The sequence below is a fragment of the Scyliorhinus canicula genome, chromosome 6 (assembly GCF_902713615.1).
Source record: "Scyliorhinus canicula chromosome 6, sScyCan1.1, whole genome shotgun sequence".
Taxonomy (NCBI): Eukaryota; Metazoa; Chordata; class Chondrichthyes; order Carcharhiniformes; family Scyliorhinidae; genus Scyliorhinus; species Scyliorhinus canicula.
In genome coordinates, this window is record NC_052151.1 from 65,579,727 (window position 1) to 65,598,528 (window position 18,802).

Below are 18,802 nucleotides of genomic sequence, written 5' to 3' on the forward strand. Positions count from 1 at the left end.
CTCCCCCTATCCCACAACCCGCGCATGCGAGGTTCATTACTCCTACGAAGGCTCCCCCCTCCCCCAGCACGTGCGCTGGGCGGGCGCGAGGGCGTTCCCCGGGAGAGAACCCGCCGCAATTTGAATCGAGAGAGGATTCCAGATGTGGGGGCGGAATTTGTGAATAGGAGTGCAGGCAGTCAGAACAAGTACCAACAATAATAATCAACAAATTCTTGGGGAGTGGTGGGGGGGGGGGGGGGGGGGGTAAACATTGAGATCATTTTTTTAAAAAAGTGTCGTTATTTGGGATAAGAATCACATCCCTATCACCCCAACCCCCCCGGGCGCCGCCTGCTGCCTCCCCCCCCCCGTCCCCCCGGGCGCCGCCTGCTGCCTCCCCCCACCCCCCCGGGGGAGGGGGGTGGGTGTTTCGCTGAGGAAGGTAACGCGGACGGATCGACTGCCGCCCCATGGACACCTCCTTCGGGTACGTGTCAAAGCAAAGGGGGCATCACGTGGCCGCGGGGTGGGGGGGTTGTCGGGTCTCACCTCTTTCCCGGCTCAGTGATCGGGGTGGTGGGGCTGCCGGCCGGTTAGCAAAAAGCACCCACCCCGCAGTGTGTTAGAGACCTGACAGAGCGATGGGATGGAGGGGATTGACTGGGTGCTGCGCGTCTCACCTTCGGGCTACTTATTATTAGCCAGGGTGGAGACGGGAAGGGTGGATTTTGACGTGTATAGAGAATTATCTATGTTGTCTTGACTTATTTATCGTGTATACAGCTGCTTCGCGCCGTGTCAACAACTGGTTGAAGTTTGTGTGTTGTTGGCCAGCGAATTGTTGGCATGCCAGTTGTGTTGTGCTGACCTGGGCGTTCACCTACCGACCCTTGGCAAGGGCCGAGGTGCATGGGCGTCTGATCTGGACCCAGACAAAGAACCAAAATACTAAACACTGTTGGAAACCTGATTTTGTTTTGAAGGGGAGAAGGAAAATGTTGAAACACATTCAGCAGGCCATGCAGGTAGCGAGGGTGGGGGGTTATCTTCTCATCTCCAGGACTCCTTTATTTCACCAGGACCTGGGAGGAAGCGAGAGGTGCAACAGTTTTTTCATAGAATTTACAGTGCAGAAGGAAGCCATTCAGCCCATCGAGTCTGCACCGGCTCTTGGAAAGAGCACCCTACCCAATCCCACACATCCACCCTATCCCCGTAACCCAGTAACCACACCCAACATTAAGGGCAATTTTGGTCACTAAGAGCAATTTAGCATGGCCAATCCGCCTAACCTGCACATCTTTGGACTGTGGGAGGAAACCGGAACACCTAGAGGAAGCCCACGCACACACGGGGAGAATGTGCAGACTCCGCACAGACAGTGACCCATGCCGGGAATTGAACCTGGGACGCTGGAGCTGTGAAGCAATTGTGCTAACCACAATGCTACCGTGCCACCCATCTTGGCCATTGATGTACCATTTATTTATCCCATTAGCCTTGCCCGTCATTTTTATCTCAAACCTAATGTTATATCTCCACAAATGCTGTCAGCGTGTTGTCACCGTGACAGTGTTATTATGCATCTTCATATTTAAGTCCATTGCTAATATCATGAGTAAGTGCAATGACATAATTAGTTATTGGTTGTTACCTATGTATATTCGTAGAGAACTGCCGTTCTAATATTATTTAGTTACTCTTATTTCAATGTTTAGCTAGCTGCTGTCGTTTTTGAGTCCATACTGTATTTTAAATTTAGTTACTTTTATATATTAAAGAAGATTAATTGTATTAACAATGCATTTTGACTACATGTTTATCATCAAGTTACTACTTTGTTGGCGACCAGGATGAGGTAAAAGGAAATTTGAGTTTCAGCACACTCAACACAAGGTTTTCCTAAGTTTACTGGCAGGAGCGACACCATAGCTAGGTTTGTGTCTATCAGTGAGTTTGTGGAAGAGAGCGAGACCTAGACTGAACATGTGGAAAGGTTGGAACACTTTTTCTTTGCAAGTGGGTTTGCAGATGTGGCTAGAAAACGCTCAATTATTCTGAGTGTGTGTGGGGGGACGGAGACATGAAGACTTACAAGCTAGTGAGAAATTTAGCTACACCATGGAAACTAGGGGACATTTCATTTGCGGATTTAGTTACACATTCAAAATCATCACAATCCTAATCCCTCAGTAATTGCACAATGTTTCAAATTTTCAGAAGACATGGCAGGCTGTAGCTAACTTTGTTGCTGAATTGCGCCAGCTCTCTGAATATTGCCAGTTTGGGGCAGTTTTGGAAAATATGCTTTGGGACAGTCTAGTTTGTGGCATTAATGAGGACGGCATTCAGTGTTTGCTGGAAGAAGCCACACTTTAAAAAGGCACAAGAAATTTCTCAGCGCATATAATGCAAAGGATATTCAGAAGGCCAATGATGGTGTGCAGGTGGGTGCACTGCATCAAGTAAAGAAAGAAGCTGCAAGTGAAAAGGTGAAGACAGTGGAGTGTTTTAGATATGAAATATCACACTATGCGCATTATTGTAAGTTTACGGATGCGGTTTGTCACCAGTGCAACAAGCCCATCCTCCCAGTGTGTGCGTGGGTTTCCTCCGGGTGCTCCGGTTTCCTCCCACAGTCCAAAGATGTGCAGGTTAGGTGGATTGGCCATGATAAATTGCCCTTAGTGTCCAAAATTGCCCTAGTGTTGGGTGGGGTTACTGGGTTATGGGGATAGGTTGGAGGTGTTGACCTTGGGTAGGGTGCTCTTTCCAGGAGCCGGTGCAGACTCGATGGGCCGAATGGCCTCCTTCGGCACTGTAAATTCTATGATAAGAGTCATTTACGAAGAAGTGCCGGGGTGCTAAGGCTGAGCAAGGAACTTCAAAGACAAGGAAGCCTCAGTCGACAACACCTTGCTTGGAAAACTAGAACCAGGCGGAGGAGCACTCTTGCAACATATGTAATCTGAGTGGGACATGGAAAACCTATTTATACTACAGTGACGGTCGATGGACAGGAAATCAGATGGAGGTGGACACAGGAGCCTATGCATTGGTAATCATTGAGGAAACCTTCAGGAAGATTTGGCACTCTAAGCAGGCACTAGCCCATACTCAGGCAGGAATCAACCTTCAGATGTACACCAGCAACATTATACCATTGCTATGAGTTGGACATTGCATGTAACAGCCAAGAAGCAAGAGCACAACTCCTGGTGGTAAACGGGCATGGGCCTAGTCTACTCAGACATGACTGGCTCAGGAAAATCCAGTTGAACTGAATTGAAATAAAGCACAAAAGTGACAGGCTGTCATTCAGAAATATCCTGAGGTTTTCAAAGACGTATTGGGTATATTGCAGAGCACTACAGTTAAATTGTTTGTAGATCCTCAGGCTACTCGCTTTTTCGGACCGAGGACAGTGCTCTACTCTATGAAGGGCAAAGTGGAGGAGGGGTTGACGGAGTCACCAGTGCTACTGCGCAGATCACCGCATAGCCGCAAAGCTCCAGAAGATGGAAATATATTTAAAGTATTTGTTTCTTGCATTTCTGCCATTAAGGCGGGGGGGGGGTTAAGTGTTATACAGTGTTATTATTATGCATCATCTTATTTAAATCCACTGCTGATGTCATCAGTAAGTGCTGTGATGTCATTAATTGTTGTTGTTACCTGTGTATATTTGTATATAACTGCAGTTTGTTCTAATTCTATTCCGTTACTGTTGTTCCGATGTTTAGCTAGATGCTCCCATTTTTGAGTCCATACAGTATTTTAAACGTCATTGTTCTTATATATTAAAGAAGATTAACTTTATTAACAACGGGTTTCGACTACCTTTTTGTGGTCAAGTTAGCATTGTTACCCAACCCCTCTGCGGGATCCTCCGCCCCGCTGGTGGGATCCTCCACCCCGCTGGCCGCCCGCGCGTTTCCTGACTGCATGGGGTGGCCCACAATGGGAAACCCCATTAGTCAGCTGCGGGAACGGAGAACCCTGCTGCCGGCAGGTGCACCGCGCCGGAAAATAGAGTTGGCGGGACGGAGAATCCCACCCTGTCTTTGCAATTCTCTGCTGGGGACTAGAGAGGCAGGCAGTGTAACAGCACTTGGTTAAAGTGATGGATTTGATTTATTTTTAAAATATAAATACTGAATATATAAAGTATTTTTTAAAAGCCCCCTTTCCTGCATCAGAACTTGGGAAATCTAGACAGGGTGACTTACAGAAAAGGAGCATCAACTGATGGAAATACAAACTAACTGGGTTATTTCGCACAGGTAAAGGGAAGATGGAGAAAGAAATCGAGGGGGACATATTACCACTAAACAAAGGGATGGGGGGGGGGGGCAGTGGCGCTGAAAGAAAAGGTGAAGAGAAACACAAGGGGAAAGCGACGATAACGGAAATGAGGAAACTAATCTACAAAAAGAGGAAGAAAGATGACAAACTGAAGACAAGAAATATAGCAATAAAAGTTAAAAAAAGAATTGGCACGCCAAACAACAAAAAAGGGTGCAGGCAGGACAGTGCCGCCAGTCAAATATTAAAAATGTTAAAGTTGGTTGAAGGTTCCGAGTCAGTCCAAGCAGCAACCTGGTGTGAATTTATCTCCTTCTGACAAAATTGTTTAAAAAAGTAACAAAAAGAAGCTCTAAGCAAAAAAAAACAAGCGTTGCACGTTGCCATAAAATCTGGGATAGAAACCGAACACTGAAGATATTCTAAGTTTTCCCAGTCTCAACATGGATCCTTACTGAGATATCGACATTTTGCAGTGACAAAAATGTGAACGCGAAAAAGAAACCATTACTATAAATCTGGAGAAAATACTTTGTAATAGGGAGTTTCTGGGCGGAATTTTGCAGAAATAAATTATATCATTAGACCTAAATGACAAGTTAACAGGTATTATAGATTCGTGGCAATCAAGGTTAACCGAATTAAGTGGTTACAAATGTTGCAATATTTTATTTAAATGTTAAATATTAGTACAGCATTAATTAGATGGCGTTAAGTATATGGGCAAAACATTTGGGAATTGTATTTATGGGGGGGGGGGGGGCTTTGTCCTTTTGATTTGGAGTTTGCTTTGATCTGAAGTTTCTGCATTCTGACTCGGTACATGAGAAACATGACCCCAACACCTTGTGCTCATGCGACTCCAAGTGCTTCATAGGTTTATTGTCCCGTTGTATTACACACGTGCCAGGAGTGTGCAGGAAAGAGGAAGTCTATCAGTGATCCTAAATGACTGCTTTCACTAAACTTGTGAACCTATTGGTGCGGACAATACATGTAGGAAGTTTTTGTTGCTTTATAGGATCTAGAACATAAATGAAGATGTTAATTTGTAAATATAGCGAAACAATCTAGAATTTTAATCCATGGGTTTGAATATAATTTTTATTTATCACAAGAGTATAGCAAACGTTTTTATAATTAAGCATGGATTTCGGAAGATAATAGAGGAAAAATTCACATTTGCATTATTTTGTTTTTAATACGAATACGTTTACGAACAAAGGACCCTCGTTACTCCATATATAGGTTTCATTGCAAAACTGCAGGTTGCGCCATCTATGGAATATGTACTCGACTTTTCGTTCACTCTAAAAAAGTGTCATATAATCACTTTTAAATGTGTAGCTTGTCTTTCTTGTTGGTATAAATGTTCATAAAATCATATTTTCTAACAAACCATTTTCTATTCAGTTCCGGAAAACGGTAACATGGGCATAGCCTCCTCCACATATTTCCAAATTTGTTCCTCAAGCACCATTTCACTAATAATCACACTTATATGTATTGGGTTGTACACCATCTCTGCGTCTGACTTTCTCTCTGCGGGAGAAAGTAATTCTTTTAGAAGCAATATGGTAATTGTGTAGATTAACAACAGGGAACCCCGCGACTGGATGCTGTGAAAGAGCTGACAGATGAAGGACAAAAGCACATTATCTTTACTTGTTTACTTTCTAAAATTCATGGGGGGCGGGGGGACGGGGCGGTACCAGACTGAGCGGGGATTGCAGGAAAAAGGCGGGTTTTCCGGAGGACCGCCAAGGTCAGCAGTGCGCCTGCGTACTGCACTGACTGCTTTGGGCGCGAGATTTGGCGGGAGGGGAGGGTCCAGGGCTTTGTTTGTAGGAATCTGTGTTTACAGACCGTACACTTTAATCTCAATTTGCTTCCTCCTCGTGTGAGTTTGGGTGATCACTTGCAGCGACACTTCTTCCGCACTCTGAGAGACTCATGGCTCGGCGGCCACGGAATAGGTAACTGAATTATATGTTTTGGCTGCTGCCTAATGAACAAAAATGCTTATTGCAGAAAGAGGAAGAACTTTCACTTTAATTTTGTGATCTTTATACTAGTTGGAGAAGAGTTAAGCAGTGATCGAGAAACTCCGTCCTGTTCTCATACTTCACACAGCTAAATTATGAATGGATTACGATCCTTTTATGTTTGCCCAGCTGAGTTTCTGCAATAAACTTTCCAATCGTAATTTAAAAGCTGTGAATATGGAGATTAAATATCGGTGGCTCAATTTTGTATTCTAAATTATGTGGGCATGCTGTAGACAGAGGAGATGTAACATTTTCATTCATATGCGCAAGTTCTGAGTGGCAATAACAGTCAGTCTTAAATTGAGAAGGACATTGCAATATCTTGTACGAATCGCTGTACAGGCTGAAGAGTCAGACTTTACATTGTATGTCTCCAAAATATTCACGTAAATCAAGCTGCGACAATAATATTTCTGGTCCTCCATCATATTATTCATATAGGAAATAGTTGACGGTTCGTGTTTATGTGGTAGCATTGTAGATTCTCAGTTGCTATGTTCAGCATCCACTGAACTCCGCACGAGTGATACAAGTTCTAGTTCAGTATGTTATTGACGTAGCCGAACGCTTTCATGCATGAAAAGAAAATAAGTGTATCCAGTATTAATCAATGAACTAGATCACATATTTAGTGCGAGAACATGGGCTGGTGAAATGACACGTGGATTTTAAATTGTTGCAAGCTGTATAAAACTACTTAACACAAGATCCTCCTGATCCTAATTTTTCCTGGATGTGTCATGTTGAACTGAACTTGGCGAAGGCTGTGACCTTAGTTGTCAACGTTATACGGAGCAATGGCAGAAACTGCTAAGAGTTTTTTCTCGTATTTGGCTATTCGTGCGTGACTAATATTTGTGGTCTAAGAAAACTGAATATATCAGATGCATTTTCGTCATTAAAATGTGAATGAAATGGGGAACAATGACACTTGCCCGAGTGTGCAGTACGCTAGCAGAAGCCACGCAGGTCCTTTGTCGGCTGATCGTGTGGAAATTCCATACGGGCCGACCTAGTCTATCAAAAGAAACCAGTTTCCAATAGGATTCTTTCAAAATTTCAGGGCTACCGAAACACCCACAGAGTTATAGTATTACGGCAACTTTATGTTTATTTTTAATTTAGTGTGGCAAGCATCCTTTTTTTAGTCCATGCACGAAACTACAGATTGCTAATTTGACTAGTTAGATAGAGAAGAGGTCCCCAGTTGGCATATTTTAACTCATTAACTGCCGAGTTGGTAGTTTAATTTGCTCGCATTTATAGTTCACCAACAAAACTATCTAAAATCTCATAGTTGGATGCAGGGACATTATAAGTATGCCTTTTATTCTATTTTCACAACGGTTTTTTTTAACCATCACTGATACTTAGCAGAATGCAAGAGTTGGAATAAAATCATTTTCAGTTTATATTTAACCTATAAGTGCACTTGAATTTTAAATACATAGAACAAAGTTGAGCCGTGTGGATAATATACTCAGAAAATTAGAGTAATCTTATTGAAGTTCATAAATTTATAAATTATAAACTTTATGAAGTTTATGAGTAGGGCTGGTTTAGCACAGGGCTAAAGAGCTGACTTTTAAAGCAGACCAAGGCAGGCCAGCAGCACGGTTCAATTCCTGTACCAGCTTCCCCGAACAGGCACCGGAATGTGGTGACTAGGAGCTTTTCACAGTAACTTCATTTGAAGCCTACAATAAGCGATTTTCATTTCATTCAAATTGTTTTACTGTGTCCAAATGAATATTGTCACCTCTCAAGCACTCCTTAGTCAGCGATATACTAATTGGACTTCAGACGTGCACTCCTACTGCAACAATGTGAATTCCTCTGCTTCCCTCTCTGAGTGAAAATGTCAATTATTGCTCAATGATAGACAGTTTTGTGCTGTGAATACATATCTGCTAAAATCTGGATTGAGAGTGCCTTAGCACAGCCAGCAGGAAGAGAAATTCCTTCCTTTAATTTAGAATGAATTTGAGCCCAGGTGAGATAGTAGTAGGAAAATTAATTGCATATTTCAGTTCCTATCACCATTGCTTTTTTTTGCTGTGGACCCATGTTGAGTTTATATTGTCCAAATAACTTTCTAGAGCAAAGAAAGTACTCATGCAGCAATAAGGTGTGCTCCCAATTTAAAAATTGCAGATAAACATCTGTTCTATCAAGGGTTAAGGAAAATCAATGGCTAGGGTTGTGAACTTTGGTGTTATGAGTGAATTATTTGATTCACAACGCCAAAAATAATGGATTGACATTCCAGACCTGGCATCCAGACCCAGTGTTTCCAGTGGGGCAGTTTTGCCAGTTCTTGTCCATACCACTAGATGGAGTGATCTGTTGGGTGAGAAAAATGAACTTTTAAAAATCAGCCTGCTGGAACAGTGCCTCCTGTAGGCTGAACTTGGTACTGATTAAGAAGTTTAGTCCAACTGTAGTAGAAGCAATGGAAAATAGAGCTTAAGAAAAGTAATTGAACTCGCCCCTTTGTGGTACTCGTTTTAAAGTGCAATTATATATTTTTGAAGGGATTGGAATGACTGACTAAAATCGTGCTTTGTCCGTTAATAAGAATTCATGCTTAATCAGCTAAGGTTATTGGTGCTGGACCTTTCTAATATCCAGTTACATTGTGGTTAGACAAGTTAACTTTGGCAAAGAATTGAAACAAAATAATATATTTAAAGCTTTTATTTCACTTTTCAGGAATAAAAACTTGAGCTATTTTCCCCCTTTCTGTTGGCTTCCAGTGGCATGCAGAATACTTACAAACTGCTCTCATCTATTGCTGATCTGAAACTTGGTGCTGAGAGTGCACAAATGAGAGGTCTATGTTATTTTGCATCTCATTTTGAAGATACCCAAAACTAATCTTGCCGTTTAATATTGAATCCATAGGAATAGGCCATTCAGACCTTCAAGCCTGCTTTGTCATTCAATAAGATCATGTCTGATCTAATTGTGGTCTGAATTCCACTTTCTCATCTATCTCCCATAACCATTGTCTATTAAAAATCCGTCTAACTCTGCGTGAATAAACGCAATGACCCATCCACTGCTTTCTGGGGAAAACAATTCCACATGCTATCGACTCTCAGAAAAAAACCTCCGAATTTCTATCTGAAAAGGAGGGTCTCTTATTCTTAAACTATGTTCTCTACGTCTAGTCTCTCCCACAAGTGGAAACTTCCTGGTATCAATCCTAGGATAGGATATGGTTGCCTTATTGTTTTTCCCAAATGGCCAATTTTCATAAAAGTCTTTACAGTGAGCCCGATTGTGTCCTCTTCTGTCATCCATACATGCACACACTTACGGAAGTTATTAAAAGTCATGAATGGGAACTTCATCCAATTTAGATATTCTTCTCTCCACATAACTGGGTTATGCGGTCAATTTTAAGCTCCTTTCACTACCTCAGCCAAGGTCAGCTAATTCATACTGAGTATCAGAATGCTGACTTCTTTGTCTGTATGACTCAGCTGTGCATTAGATAAACCATTGGGGAAATGTACTAAGTTTTTTTAAATTGTAAGTATATATAGGCCATAAGTGTAATCAATTAATTTATGTATGTCTTACAAATGCAAGAATAAAAATTGTCACATATCTTTTACTTTAGGGCTGAAATTTTACATGGACAAACATTAACAAATCTGTAATAAAACTAGAACTATATGGTCAACATATTAGATACAATTGTAAAATATGCTAATAGCTTCTTGTGTGTGGAAATGCATATATGGTATCTGAAAGTTTTCACTGATCCATTAAGTGTCTTTTACAAATGTTAATTCTAAGCAATTCTTCTCTCATCAATACAATAATTTTTCTATTGAGTATGTTTTAAGTGATCTGGCTATTAAAATAGAATTACATGTATTTGAATAAATATATATTTAACTGTGAAGTAATTGGATTCTACTATTAACTATTTTGTGGCATTAAACTCATATTTTTCCAGGCAGTACCCAAAAAGTTGTTTGGAATATGTTTGTAAATGCTCTGCTGAACCTAAATGTCTGATATTTCCAGATTCTGTATTTTAAAATTCAGTAATTGTTTTCCTTCTTTGTTGAACCCTGCAATTGTCTTCGAAGAGAATGTGTGAAAAAAAATTATTGCTGCTTAATTTAAAAAATTATTTTGTTTGCAGTTTATACAGTAGTGATGAAGAAGAAGAAGAAATTGAAATGTTTGATCATGATTATGATGGTCCACAACCAAAGTCTTGTAAACGTCAATTAAGTAAAACCAGGTGGACACGTGAAGAGGTATGTCAAGATTAACTGAACAAGTTCTTTTTAAACACCTCCCAGCTGAAAGTGTAATCAAATTAAGCTAAAAATGGTTTGACATATTCAAATTATACCACGTTCATTTGATTTAGCATAATTGTATCCTGAGAGACAAACAAAAACATTTTTTTTTAAAGGATGAAAAGCTGAAGAAATTAGTTGAACAACATGGAACAGAAGACTGGAAAGTGATTGCTAATTTCCTTCCAGTAAGTGCTATTTTATGTGGTATTTATGTATACTTCAAGATGCTATTCTCATTTAAAGTAAATATATAACCGATTTTCTGAAAATTCATTGTTATCCTTGTTTTTGAAAACTAGTAAAACTAAATGTATAAATGCATTTATGGATAAAAGCATGAACAAAGTATAGTAATGTTTTAGAAATAATAAATCCAATTGTTTAACATCATCTCACCATGACTCAATGACCAAGTTTGAAATGAGGCCTGATGAAAGGATTTACATTACAATACCTGGTTGAATATGTTTTCTTACTGTAATGCTGTTACAATACTCTTCCAGAAATTTGAATGTTGAGTATTATACGAGTTTTGGGTCATTCAAACTGTAAGACATGTCGCACTTATTTGATAACCCTTAACTTGGTTGTTTAATTTATGGATCATTTAATTTCACTTTCAGTAATCAGAATTGAACAGTCTTACTGCCGAACACCTGGTAAACTATCCGACACCTGACTTACTGCAGCTGTCCATTAAGATTATTTGTAGTTTGATGATGTCAAGAACTCAAAACTATGCCATACCAGAAGACAAAATACTTTAGTTTAAATTTGTTTAATAGAATAATTTACTCACTATCGCACATTGATATATTAAATGCTTATTGATATATACAATTGTTGCATTCAATAAATTATTTCCCTTATGTTACACATTTGCTTGAAAAGTGAAATGCAGAAATGAAACTTGTCTGCTGAGTATTGCATTGAATTAAAGCCACAAAGTGTTGTACATTCTCTTGAAAACTCTTTATAACATTAGAATTAGTTCCTGTATTCCTTTACAAATCTAGAATCGGACCGATGTGCAGTGCCAACACCGATGGCAAAAAGTTCTAAATCCTGAACTTATTAAAGGCCCTTGGACAAAAGAAGAGGATCAAAGGGTACGTCATTTATTAAACAGTTGAGTAGTTAAGAGTGTGCTATTTTTTTGACCTGGCTTTTGATGCAAAGAACCCAACCGAGATCAGAAACTCACCACCTGCCCAAGAGAAATGTCAAATATTGTCAGACCATGCATATAGAGGAGGGAGGGGAAACTGCAGAGAGGAGTATCATCTTCTGGATACCTTCCAGAAGTGTGTGCACCTTATTAGTAGGGAATCTGATTGCTTATTCAGCTTGGATGTGATACAAATAGAATCTAAAAATGGAGAAAAATAGTTTGTGAACGGAATGAGAACCAGAGAAGTACCTTTCTTACCAAAAGATAAAATATGCAATTCATTTAATAGTATATTGGCCTTTACCGCAAGGGATTGGAGTACAAAAGTAAGGAAGTCTTGTTGAAATGTTATTGAGTTTTTGTGAAATCCACACCTGGAGTGTCATTTACAGTTTTGGCATCCTTACCTAAGGAAGGATATATTTGCCTTGGAGGGAACAAAGGTTCACTAGATTGATTCCTGGGATGAGAAGGTTATGAGGAGAGATTGAGCAGAATGGGCATATACTCTCTGGAGTTTAGAAGAATTAGAAGGTTTGATGGGGTAGCTGCTGATAGGCTGTTTCTCCTAGTTGAAGAGATTAGACCTAAGGTGCGTAGTCTCAGGGTAAAGGGTGAGCCATTTAGGACTGAAATAAGGAGAAGTGGCATCACTGAGGGTTTTGAATCATTGGAATTGCCTCCCCCAGAGGGCTGTGTTGGCTCATTCATTGAGTGTATTCAAGGCTGAGATCAATAGATGTTTGGATACTAAGAGAAATATGGACATGACGATTGGATGGGGATATTGAGTTGCGACTGAAGATCAGCCATGATTTTACTGAATGGCAGAGCAGTCTCATATGGCTTGTGGCCTATTCCTGCTCCTATTTCTTGTATTTTTAATTCTGCTTAATATGATGCAAGTAATATATGACATAATAAACAGTTTAATAGGCTTGGAATGCCATAATTGTCCAGAGAATTTTTCAAAAACGTCTGAGGTGCTAAATGACCTCTTCCACTGTTCCCAAGTTTCTAATGTATTAGGTACAATTCAGAACAATTGCAAGGAGAACAACCAATTGATAGAACATTATAACAACTATGGTCTCGATCAATTTTTTTTTCGTACTCAGGAATATATTTCTTTGGTGTTATGGGTACCGTATCCAATGGTTCTTATTTCTCTGTCTGTGCTTCATTCAAATAAAAACATATTACATACATTTTAATTTTAGACATGCAAGATCTGCTTTCCTTTGGTGAATAATAATAAAGTATTTTACGACAAAAATTATTAAAGAATGAACAATGTTTTTGTTTACTTAAAAATTCTGAATTTACTGCTTTACTATTAAGATAAATTTCTTAATTCAGAATAATGTTAAAGTTTATATAGTTTGCATATGGTATTTTTAAAACAAACATTTTGTTCTAGGTAATAGAACTTGTTCAGAAATATGGCCCAAAACGCTGGTCTGTTATCGCAAAACACTTAAAAGGAAGAATAGGAAAACAATGCCGGGAGAGGTGGCACAATCATCTGAATCCTGAAGTGAAAAAAACTTCTTGGACTGAAGAAGAAGACCGAATTATATATCAAGCACATAAAAGACTTGGAAATAGATGGGCAGAAATAGCAAAGCTACTTCCTGGAAGGTAAGCTGTGTTGAAGAAATAAACATTGAAGCCTAACCTGGATGGTGAAAAAGTAGTCCTGTAATAAATTACAGAATGGCAGCATCCATATTACAATACTATATAAAATTGGTGGTCTTTGGAACACCTTGTAACCTTGAGTGAAAGAAATTGAATAGGTAGGCCAACGTAATTATTGGAGGAATTGTGTGGGCAGGAGTATTGGTATGGGGATTTCAGAAACTATGCAAATTTGCAGATGATATTAAATTAAGGCACATAAGGAGGAAACTCAGAAATACAGTCGGCTGGTGAATGGCAAATAAAATTAAAAGGGGCTCTGTGTAAAATATTGCATGTAGAAATAAATGCACATACAATGACAAAGCTAAAGAAGAAGTAAAAGGCCTGGAAATCTTAATAAATCCAATGCTTGGTCTGTCAAACCAATGCAAAGCAGCACTTAAAACTAATGAAATATTATAATCCAAACAGAAGAATAAATACAGGTCAGGGGTGCTATGATCTAATTGTATAGTACTCTGGTCAGACCATACCTTGAATAGTCTTATGCTCACTGGAGCACAAAAGGTACAGATGGACACTGAAGCCTGGAAGAGAAAAGCTACAAAACTAAACCCCAACTTAACTATGAAAAATACTGAGTAATGGAGGCAAGAAATCATGTAAGAACCAACTGGATGCTGTGACAGAGGTAATTGAGGGTCTTTTTGGATGCATTAATCAAAGTGGATATTAAATTGTTATTAATCTTGGAATGCAAATATGAAAGTGCAGCAGCGTGCATGGATCCCCAGCAGTTTGGCCTTCTTGAGTCAGCGACAACTCTGTCTGGATGGTTGTATTCCCAAAGAAATGCTTCATGGTGAGCTCGCTATCCGCTCAAGACCAACAGATTGCCCACATCTGCAATACAACGACGTCTGCAAGCAAGACTTTGAGTTGACTGGAATTGGAGTCAATGCATGGCCATGCTGAATTTCCCCTTAGTGTTAAAAAGCTGTGTAGGTTAGATTAAGTGGCTATTGGGATGGGGCAGGGGAGCGGGTTTGGTTGGAGCGCTCTTTCAGAGGGTCGGTGCAGACTTGATGGGCTGAATGGCTTCCTTCTGCACTGTAGGGAGTATTTGATTTTATGTGATGGCCTTGCTACTGACTGACTTGCTACTTGTGCCTGGAGACAAGCAGTCAGGAAAGGCGTGATAAAAGTGGAGGACAAAAAAAAAATCCAGTTGGCAAAAAAAGAGATCCCAACAGAAGGAAGAAGGAAGAAACATCAGTTGACCTCTGGCCGACAGTCTTCATCAGTGCCAGCTGTGGAAGTAACTGACTCTCATGAGTCAGCCACTCAGCCACAATAGATGATGTTCAATCCAGAAGTGACATGCAGGTTGGGACAGTCCATCATCTGAGATGGACAATAGGGCAGCACGGTGGCCTAGTGGTTAGCACAACCGCCTCACGGCGCTGAGGTCCCAGGTTCGATCCCGGCTCTGGGTCACTGTCCGTGTGGAGTTTGCACATTCTCCCTGTGTCTGCGTGGGTTTCGCCCCCACAACCCAAAAATGTGCAGAGTAGGTGGATTGGCCACGCTAAATTGCCCCTTAATAGAAAAAATAATTGGGTAATCTAAATTAAAAAAAAAAAAAAAAATCTGAGATGGACAATGAGATTTATAGCAGAAGGAAGGCAAAGTTGGCCCAACCACATTTGCTTTCAACAGAAGCACAATTGAGATGGAGCATTTTGCACTGGGAGACAGATTGCTCATTTAAATATTGTAATAAGGCTGTAAGTGTTTCACATTTTTCCTGTATTTTTCATTTAACCCTGACGGACGCAGGTTTCCCATGGCTCGCAAATACACAGCAGGTAGATGGAGGTGAGAACTGCTACAGTATCTAGCAGTTATGTGCTTTTCTAGCACTGTATGTGACTTAGGTGGAGAAGGATTGCTTTTCCCTGATGCCTAAAGTTTAACTAAATCACTATTGTGATGGACCGACTGACGTCTAAACCCCCACCCATGTGTAGATAGGTGAACCCACATGTAACTCTTATGGTTCTTTTCTGAACCCGTCCAAGGTGGAGAAACTGGTCAATGCTCATAACTTGTTTTAGTTGATTATTGTAACACCGATAAAGTTCCCTTTTAAGTATCATACTTACAATGTTCTTGTGACTTCTCAGTTGCACTCGTGCTGTTAACCCTTGAAGTGCTGTTGCTCCGGTTCCTGCTGTTCCTTTAGCTTGGTTATCCCTTGTTAGTTTCTCCAATACCCTTATTAAACTTACTTTCTGAGAAGCTTTATACGGTGCAGGCATTGCTGTGCTGCTGCTTTTACTGTTGTCTGTTACTGCTATCTGCTACTGCACTACTCTTATTTTTAAACACATTGGGCTGGATTCTCCGCAGGCGTGTGCCAAAATCGCGTTTGCCGCAGGGGAGGAGAATCCACTTTTAGGACAGGTTCGGGCCCGGCGCTGCTCCCACGATTCTCCAGTCCCCGGAAAATCGCTCGCGCGCAATTTAGGCGGCACAGGTGGGGGGCCATTGTCAGAGGCCCTCCCAGCGATGCTCCGGTCCCGACAGGCCGATTTACCAATGGCATGGTTCTAACCACGCCTGCCAGTCGGGACTCTTGCGCGGTGGCTGCTGACTCAGTCTGCAGCTGCCCTGGTGGGGGGGGATCAAGTACCGGCCTTATGGGCAGCGAACGGGCGGGTTAGATCGAGCGGCACAGGGCAGATCATTGGGACTTTGTTGGTCCAGGTCTGCCGGCTGAGTCCGCCATCGCTTTCGGCGCGGCCGCTGCAGGCCACTGCCATGTGCATGCACAGACTCGCAACTGGAAGTGTTTGGTCCAGTATCCGCAGCTGAAGCTGCGAGAAGCACTCGGGGCCACGCCAGCCCCTTCAAGGTAGGTGAATAGCTGTAAAAAGAAATTAAGGGAAGTGGTGTGAAACGCCGGCGTACCATTTTTGGAGAATCCAGCCCATTGTTTCTTTGAACTACCAAAAAAAAATCACACCTGTGACAATGATTGCCACAAAACCCTCCACAAATCTGTGTCTCTTTACATATCGTAGCAATTTAATATCCTGTATCATGAATAGACCATTAACTACAAAGGTGGTTGTGATGGGGAAGATCTTGGTTACCATATAAAGTAGATTTTGCTCTAATCCAGAAGGTCTAACTTTTCCAAAGAATTGGGGCCACATTCGCAATGGTTCCATAAAGCTTGTTAGCCAGGAGCTATTTACAGTTCTATAGTTTTCACCACAGGCGTTTTATGGTCAATGCAAATTATTTAACTAGCTAGACCCATACCCATTGTGTGGCCTGATAGCTATGTTAGCTATATCTTGACCAATATGTTAAAAAAGTCACTCATTGTGTCTCAGATTTTCAAAGTCCTGTGGCATGTTGGGAGCCAGAGTTTGGCCAAAACAGCTTTGACAAAGGGTCATCTGGACTTGATACTTCATCTCTTTTCTCTCCCTACAGATACTGCCAGACCTGCTGAGATTTTCCAGCATTTTCTTTTGGTTTCAGATTCTAGCATCCGCAGTAATTTGCTTTTATCTGAAAAGTATCCATTACAAACAGCCTTTTTGCAGTACCTATCTTATTGGGATTTTAAATGTTGGCTTCTTTTAAGTTGAATGTCCTCTTGCTGAATGACTGGCTACACGTGATCTCCCCAGACCTTGCATTGTTGATCTCTCCTTCCTTCCCATGCACTCCCCAGCGATGACCTTCAATCTACTCCGAATCCACTGATCTCACCCTGCCTCTTTCAATTACCTTGACTGTTCCGATTTACCCCTGATATTTTGAATCTTACCCTAGCCCTTCCGATCTTGCTCCAACCATCAGTCCTTCTCTCCATTTCCTGGCTGTAGCCTGCTGCCGAACACTTACCATTTTGACAGGTTGTTGGCTGCAATCTGGCTGGCTGTGTTTGGGAAACAGGGACAAAATTATTATGAATTTGGCAGGACTTTTGCGGCAAACTCACTCTTGCAGATTCCCATAATGCAAAATGGTATCCAAACCTGCCCCATGCTCCCTTCTTGCCTTCCTGTAAATATCTGGGTCATTATCTTGTGTAACTTGTAGTTGCATATTGTTTCACAATGTACCATATATAATATACATGGTGTATAAATTAGGAATTGTACAATATACAGCAGGAGATGTTCGTATTAGGGTGTACTTTTGCAGTTTCTTGTTTCATCGATGTCTAGGCTTTCGTTTCCACTGCTTTGACTTTCTATATTTGATAGACTAACACATAACATCGTCTTTGCATTCTTACAGAGAATGGTGGCACTATGCTCTTTGGTGTGGGCTAGAAATAAGAAAAAAATTCAAATAGTTTCACAACATTTTTTTAAATAAACATTTTATTGAGGTATTTTTTGGTTTATAGCAACAACAAAATAAACAATATATATGAATGTATAAACATAGTGGTTTCATGACTTATTGAGTACATTACAGCAGTGATAACATTTTCATTGGCTGTAAAATGCTTTGGGACATCTTGAGGTTGTGAAAGGTTCCAAATAGCTGCAAAACATTTTTTCTCCCATGATTTTTGAAACAGGTAGTAATCTATAGGTCCCCAAACCTTAGTTCTACAGTGGGGTGCAGTATAAACCAGGAAATACTGGGGCTTGCAAAAAAGGTACGGCAATAATAATGGGTGATTTCAATATGCACATGGACTGAAGGAATCAAATTGGCAAGGGTACCCTGGAGACAGAGTTTATTGAATGCATTAGAGATTGTTTCCTGGAACAGTATGTTGGGGAACCAACCAGCGAGGAATCTACTCACGATTTGGTATTCTGTAATGAGGGATTAATTAATGACCTCATAGTTAAGGATCCATGAGGGAGTAGTGACCATAGTATGGTAGAATTCAAGATTCTGTTTGGGGGCGAGAAAGTGGAGTCCCACACTAGTGTTCTGGAATTAAACAAAGGAAATTACATAGGCTTGAGGTCATATTTGGCCCGTAGACTGGGCAGAAGGCTAAAAGGTGGGACTGATGATGAGCAGTGGCAGTTGTTTAAGGAGATACTCAATTCCTTAAAACTAAAATATATCCCAGTGAGGAAGAAGGATGAGAAGAAGGGTAAAAATATCCCTGGCGAAACAAGGTCAAGGACATTATAAAGACAAAAACTAAGTTGTATCATATTACAAAGGCAGACTGGAAGATTAGGAAATTTTCAAACATAAACAAAGGGATACTAAAAAAGTAATTAAAAAAACGAAGGTAAATTACGAAATAAAACTAGCACAGAATATCA

General features: G+C 40.6%; 1 protein-coding gene across 8 annotated transcripts in view; it reads left to right on the forward strand.

Moving 5' to 3' along the window:
• The first annotated feature begins 380 nt into the window (after positions 1-380).
• myb (v-myb avian myeloblastosis viral oncogene homolog) overlaps positions 381-18,802 on the forward strand; it is a 53,026-nt gene continuing 34,604 nt past the window's right edge. For 7 of the 8 annotated variants that reach the window (XM_038799403.1, XM_038799400.1, XM_038799402.1 and 4 more), the window contains exons 1-5: positions 6,082-6,263; positions 10,498-10,615; positions 10,777-10,848; positions 11,680-11,772; positions 13,255-13,475. In XM_038799403.1, the coding sequence (XP_038655331.1) occupies positions 6,241-6,263; positions 10,498-10,615; positions 10,777-10,848; positions 11,680-11,772; positions 13,255-13,475 (527 nt within the window). In that variant the 5' untranslated portion in view covers positions 6,082-6,240. Of the gene's footprint in view, positions 470-6,081; positions 6,264-10,497; positions 10,616-10,776; positions 10,849-11,679; positions 11,773-13,254; positions 13,476-18,802 lie in introns of those variants that run through there. The other variant, XM_038799401.1, reaches the window with a different exon arrangement.